Here is a 6,472-nt window from a genome sequence, read left to right as displayed (position 1 = left end):
ACAGAAGATGTTGTTTTTGACGATTGCGTACTCGTGAAGCAAACGGCGCCGAGCGGGCGCTGGCAGCACCGGGAGCTAGCATCGACGCACTGCAGCATCATCAGCAGCAGCCCGGCGACGGTGCAGTTGAAACCCAGCTGCGGGACGGCTTCCAGTCGGAACCAACAGAACAAAGAAGCGCGTACCCCGCCGCTCCGCACCCCTGCTCCACACCTCCCGATTTAGACTCCATTACGTCAGCAATTAGAAGGAACACAAAGAGACTTCGCATGGCAACATGTTAAAAGAAAATCCGCGCCGAAATGGACTCTATTGCCGCGCGGCAGAGTCGCGCGCGGGTGCGGGACGGGCGCGGGTGAGGGGCGCGCGGGTGCGGGGCGGGTGCGGGGCGGGCGCGGGACGCGGGGCGGGCGCGTACGTAAGCGCTTTATTTAGAACCGGCGACAACGAGTCTGTTGTGTAAGAAGCGAGGCGCGCGTGTGTGCCGCACGCACACGCGCGCGCCGCCGACTCGCAGTTGTCAGACCGTTCCCGGAGCTGTTATTGTTTATTTTGAATGTTGAACAGCAAGTCCCGAATGTGCGCCGCCTACCGCTTGTGGCTTCAGATCAATAGTTATTTATTGTAAATAACTATTGATCTGAAAAGTGGATTCCGAGTCTCCGTAGAATATGGTCAGGATAGGGCGTTAACTTTCCTAAGGGGGCAGAGGAAACTGAAAAATGTATGGCTTGCCCCCAAATACCTGGGCAGTTTTTCTGCCGAAACTATAACAAGTAAAAAGTACCTTACGAGAGCAGAGTAGCTGTTCATTTTATTGACTCAAAATTATAGGTCACCTGTTGCTTTCTTCTACCACAAAAACTGTCAGCAGATAACAAAACATTACTGCACCCCCTCTCACTCGTAGGTAAGGCATAATCTATTATTAAATATTTGAAATCGAAAGCAATCGAGCGAGTATGGTTGACGTCAGCAGCGCGTGCGCGGCGCAGCGGCGTGCCAAACGAGCTGCCGTGTGCCAACCGCTGGCGACGGCTGACAGCCTCGTGCGCGTGCCCGCCCACCGAAGCGCGATCATGCGATGCTGAAGAAACACTTCCTCGATTGTGCCATCAGTGTGCCGCGACGTGGCGGCCACGGCGTGGACACGGGACGGGTGCGACACGTCCTAAAAATTTAAAATCAAAACAAGTGCTATTCGATCGCAGCCGATAGTGATTACTTTATCGATACGGCTCGTCCTTGTTGTGCTTCCTACGCGCGATAAACCAGCCCGACTGTAGAGAAACGCGACCTGCCCCTTGTGTGCGATATCTTGAAAATTTGGCCGCAGCCTGCTCTTCAGTAGTCACCGGCACCGTCGCCGTTAAAGCGTCGACAGTTCGGGAAGTCAATTGTTTCACCGAAACCACGGCGCAGCCCAGTAATGCACGAAACTTTCAGAAGGACGAGTGTCAAATGCTAATTTCTTAATAAAGTAGAAGTTTAGCATTTTCATTGACTATTGGCTCCAAAGTTGTCTTTTCCGGAATGGTCTAGAATATTTTAAAGTCATGCACGACCGACACGAAGTCGACCGCGAGTGCGGCCGCCGGCGGCCTGGAAGGGCAAAGGGAACCCGCGCGCGAGTGCCGACGCGGCCGCCCCGCTCTGGCGCGCTCGCCAGAGCGGGGCGAGATTTACGCATTTCTTACACAATACTACTTACATTACCGCAAGCGGCAAGGGATTACACTAAAAAATCTCAGGCGAATGCGTAATGAATGAATAGGTAGAACAAAACTTTGTTGCTCTACACTATGGTTGCACAGACTTATTAAGACTAGGGGCCACTCGGACAAATCATAAACTGATGTCGGGCCGGCCGCCAGAAGTATAGGTAATTATTTTTTTTTGGTTTTATCCTGGAATAGAATTATATATTTTTCGAATGTACGAGAGTATTATTTTTGCCCGCCGACAGGCCACCAGTATTCGACCGGCGGGCCGCGGTCTGTGCATCCATGCTGTACACCAGAGTTCCCCAAACTTTTTTGTGTCGTAGACCCCTTGACATGTTTTTCCGTGTTAGGTAGACCCCCTACTTACCTGATATTGATTTCCTGTAAATTTCTAACTATAGTGAAGTTTAGTGTTAAAAACTTAAAATAAAAACACATGTTAATTTATACATTTATTAATTGAATTTAAATTAAAACTACTCAAAATTAAATTTGCCTCGGTTATGTAAAATATACATAACATTAAATAAACTATACATAAAATAACATAAGCAATAAGTCAATATATTTAGTGAGAAGGATGAACCTGATGCTTTAATAATAAATTATCAACATTTGGCGACAATTTTGTAAGGGTTAATCTTAAATCTCCTCGGCTAATGATGTCCAGTCTGTTTGTTTTTTTCGTTAGGAGATTGGTAACAACGCTGAACATTTTATAAACTTATATAATAATTTTTTACTTCATAGGTACTTTTATAAATAATGTAAATGTTTTGATAGTATGATTTAAGAAAATAGGTACTCTCAGTGTATGTATTGAGATCCACTATCGTGGATCCCCATTTTTATTTAATGGACCCCCAATTTTTTTTTCGCTGACGTAGACCCCTTGCAGGTTGTCATAGACCCCTAGGGGTCGATATAGACCACTTTGGGAATCACTGCTCTACACATTTAACTACCGCCGGTAATGTTTCGCAGAACGATTTTTTAAAGTCGTCTTAATTTTGTAAGTCGACGTACACTGCCGAGTTTGCTAATATTACACTTTTGGTTGCGGCGTACAGGCGGCCGTGAGTAACGAACAATGTAATGCGGCGCACTGAGCCGTTCGCAAGTGCGGGCTCGTCCTCGTTAACGCAGTAGTAGCAATTCGACACAATAGCGGAGTGAATACGTTTGAACTTTTCTGTACGAGTACACTCTACTTAAACCTCGAGGTGTCAAGTACCACCACCACCAATAAGAACTACAGCTACAACTAAAAGGACGGACATTGGAGCACCGTACACACTTTACGGAATTTGTTTTCAAACAAACACCAAGTATTCAAACAACATTAAGCGCGGTTGCACCCGGCAGCGCCCCCGCAACTCGCCGACGGTAGTCATCTTTACCCAGAACGAGATGAGACTGCCCAGTCACATACACCTTTTATACATGGATAACAAAGTATGTTGACTTTTGGAGGAGTAAGTCTGCGACAACCAACCGAGTCCTGCTCCACCCGAAGCGGTGTTCGCTCGGGACGGCGTGCGATACAGTCCTTTGCCGCACTGCTGCTTCACTTCTTGCAGTCGGCAAGTTCACCTGTGACCCTCGGCTGACTGGACGCAGCGGCGTCTGCGGAGTACAGCCTGCGTTATGAATACGCCGGGCTTGCTGCACAGCACCGACTTCTAAATAGAATGCCTTGCGCATCAAACTTTAAAATCTGAGTGATTTCTTTCCGTTGACGCCTGCACCAACAAATGATGTGCAATTTTTAAAACTAAAAAGACGACGCGTACGTAACTCCTTAAAAGTAAATAAATGTATCTGAGCTGGTCATTGTTAGCGCGGCTTTCTAATTGTTTGTGACGACGCTGGTCTAGTGCGTGGTGTGTCACGTGACCGCGTCGAGGGACGCCCGGCCGGCCGCCGGCTCCATTGAATGCAATGAAACGTACTAATGGACATTGTTAAGTCTCTTTACTATTTAATTGTGGACAAATGTTTACTGTTCTTACACAACAACTCTTTCTTTAACTTGCACTTTGAACGCGCGGCTTGAGAATCGGCCCCGGCGACACTTAACGTTCCGTCCCGACTCGGCACTGGCCCCGCTCTTGCGTTAGCTACGCGGCCAGTTCATCTCGAGAAGCGGTCGACGCTTGCTGCTGCGTGCCGCGCGGTGCGACGCACGCAGGTGTCCGGCAGCGCTACTTGCAGCCCTCCCCCTCCAGCGTGAGGGGATTCTCGTCGCCGGCCGCGGCGGACGGGAAGTGACTGCCGCTGTACTTCTTCATCTCCTGCTCGAACAGGATGTTGTTGATGGCCTGCTTGATCATGGAGCGCGTGCGCTGGTCGTGTTTGCGCAGCGATTCCGCGATGTACTCCCCGAAGCTGTCGCACTCGTCCTTCTTCTTGAGCAGGTCGGAGCGCCGCAGCGACCGGAGTGTCTCTATTAATCTGCTCCTATCCTCTTCGCCGTAGTTTTCCTTGACCGCCCTCCGTTTTAAGACTTTCGCACGCCTGGGCTTGCGACATGTGGCGTACTTCACTTCCCGCTTGGCTCTGATCTTCGGGTAGTCCACGGTGGGCTCGGTTTTGATGACGACGTCCGGCACGACGTCCGGCGCGGCGGCCGCGCGCACCTCCTCCTCGTCCACGTACTCCTCCGCGGAGGACGGCCCCGCCTCCTCCGCCGGCAAATTCAGGATGCGCCTCCGCCTCTCGCCCTGTGGCAAACGGTCGCCGTTAATACCATATAAGCTGATTTATATTCTAAGGATTACTTTCCTTAAAAAGTGACAAAGAGACTTATACTAGATTAGTACATTGCAAAACCGAACTACAGCAACAACGAAGAGCACCGGGACACAACACTGCGCCGCGTCCGTGTTCGCCCGTGTTAAAGATCTAATCAAGATAAACCTTTACAGGCTTCCTTGTAGGGAGGCGTGGCGGCGCGGGGGCGAGCAGCGCCGCATGGGCACCGAGGCCGGGGCGCTTACCGCGGGGCCGGCGTCGCGGTTGCCGACGTGCGTGGGCAGGAAACTCATGTGCGGGTACAGGAACCAGGTGGAACGGCCGCCGCAGCGCACCTTGGCCTTCTCGCGGCGGTGCGACGCGAAGATGGAGTTGAGCTTCTTGCGCAAGTCCACGATGTCGCACTCGAACATGCCGGCCAGCTCCGCCCAAGCCTCGTACTTGGCCGTGTGCACGCGGTACAGGTCGTGCGTGCTGTCCCACAGCTCGGGCCGGAGTCGGTACTCCGCCATCAGCCGTATCACCACCTCGTTGGTCCACTCCACGTCCGCCATGAGTCCACAGGCGCGCGCTCCGAACGTGAATTCGCGAAGTGTTCGCTCGCTGCCGCGGCGAGCGCCGACTGCGGGCCCGGCCGCCACGCCGCACCCTCGTTCGGCTGCACTCGCACGCTCGCTCGCTCCGTCGCACGCACGCTCGCTCTCTCACTCTGTCGCTCGGGCGCTCGCCTCGCGCGCGGCGCCCCACGAAGGAACCGGTAAACATAATTCGCGAGCGGCTCGCGAGCCCCGAATACATTGCTCGCACTGCAGACACCTTATTGTTTTCGATTAATATGAAAATCAATTAGTTAAAAGTTACAAAAAAGTTATTACCTGTAAACCAGTAGCGATTTGATTTAATCGAAGCGAGGTATGACAATAGGCGATACGTCAAACGCGGCGGACACGAGCGCGCTGCGACCGCGTGCCCCGCGTGCTCTGTCCGCGGGCGGCACACATTTGCTCAGAGTTTTCGCAAACGAATTGCTGCGGGTGATGACGGTAGGTAGTGCCCGCACCTCATGAGTTTAGCGGAAGCGTGCGATCGTGCAGTGCGAACTGTAACAAAGGAACTACAAAGAGGAATGCGGCCAGCCGTGTTGAACCCATCTGTGGGTGGCGCGTGCTGGCAGCGCCGCTCCGGAACACGATCAATATTACCTTGAGCTGCGAGAGCGGCTCTTTCGCGTCGAGGGCGCCTAGTGCCGGCGCGGTCCCTAACCACTCGAGTGGGCGCCCGCCATCAATGGGCACCCCTTTGCAATGGGCGCAAAGGGTGGGGTGCCACCTGGGAGAGCGGTTGTCGTGAGACCGGTGGCGAGTTCGCGATTAAATAAAATGTAACTGTCGTCGGAGGCTCGCGTTCCGACTACGAATCAACGCCTTCCGCGCTACTCCTCAGTCGCAGCCGCGCGGAGCTCAAAGTGCGAATGGCGCTGCAACGGGGGACCCGCCACGCAGGAAACGTTATTTAAAAATAGCTTAGAAGCTATCAACATTATTTACAATACATTTTTGTACTGGAATGAAGATGAAAAATATTTTCGCAGTTATTGCGGCTGCTCCGTAGAAGCCATTCCCGTAGTGCAACACGTCGTTGTCTAAGCGGTCCGTCTTCGCAGCACGCACACAGCGCGCACACAGCACGCACACAGCGCGCACACAGCACGCACACAGCACGCACACAGCGCGCACACAGCACGCACACAGCACGCACGGACGAGGGCAACCGTAACATAACATATCGCACTGAGGGGGCGGGGCAAGCCGTCGGATGACTGCACAGGACCACAACGACACGCAGTGTTAAAGTTGTTAATGTTTTGAACTCTCCACCGGCCCGAGCACCGGACCTGACGCACGATCGGCTTTCTGAGCGGTAGTCTTATCGTCAGATTAAGAATTATTTGTCACGTAATTGCATCGGCTTCCAGGTACAAGTTGGCTCGATAA

General features: G+C 52.3%; 1 protein-coding gene across 1 annotated transcript; it reads right to left on the bottom strand.

Annotated features, from left to right (window-relative positions):
* Positions 1-2,215: 2,215 nt before the first annotated feature.
* Positions 2,216-5,070, bottom strand: LOC137918793 (uncharacterized). Its single transcript, XM_068761694.1, has 2 exons — positions 4,724-5,070; positions 2,216-4,447 (listed from the first exon to the last, which is right to left on the bottom strand). The coding sequence occupies exons 1-2, from the start codon at positions 5,030-5,032 to the stop codon at positions 3,929-3,931; spliced, it is 828 nt and encodes a 275-aa protein (XP_068617795.1). The 5' UTR covers positions 5,033-5,070; the 3' UTR covers positions 2,216-3,928.
* Positions 5,071-6,472: the final 1,402 nt, after the last annotated feature.

The sequence above is a fragment of the Battus philenor genome, unplaced genomic scaffold (assembly GCF_028537555.1).
Source record: "Battus philenor isolate CCGP_79_NKW_IND1 unplaced genomic scaffold, ilBatPhil1.0.hap1 SCAF_15, whole genome shotgun sequence".
Taxonomy (NCBI): Eukaryota; Metazoa; Arthropoda; class Insecta; order Lepidoptera; family Papilionidae; genus Battus; species Battus philenor.
Note: the sequence above shows the minus strand (reverse complement) of the source record. Positions and strands in the feature narration are given on the sequence as shown.

What these genes read in the sequence shown, in the direction of transcription:
- LOC137918793 (XM_068761694.1), bottom strand. Translation starts at nt 5,032, where the DNA reads ATGGCGGACGTGGAGTGGACCAACGAGGTGGTGATACGGCTGATGGCG. An exon ending in ACCGCGACGCCGGCCCCGCG is followed by an intron (nt 4,448 to 4,723) that starts GTAAGCGCCCCG and finishes CGTTTGCCACAG; the next exon opens with GGCGAGAGGCGGAGGCGCAT.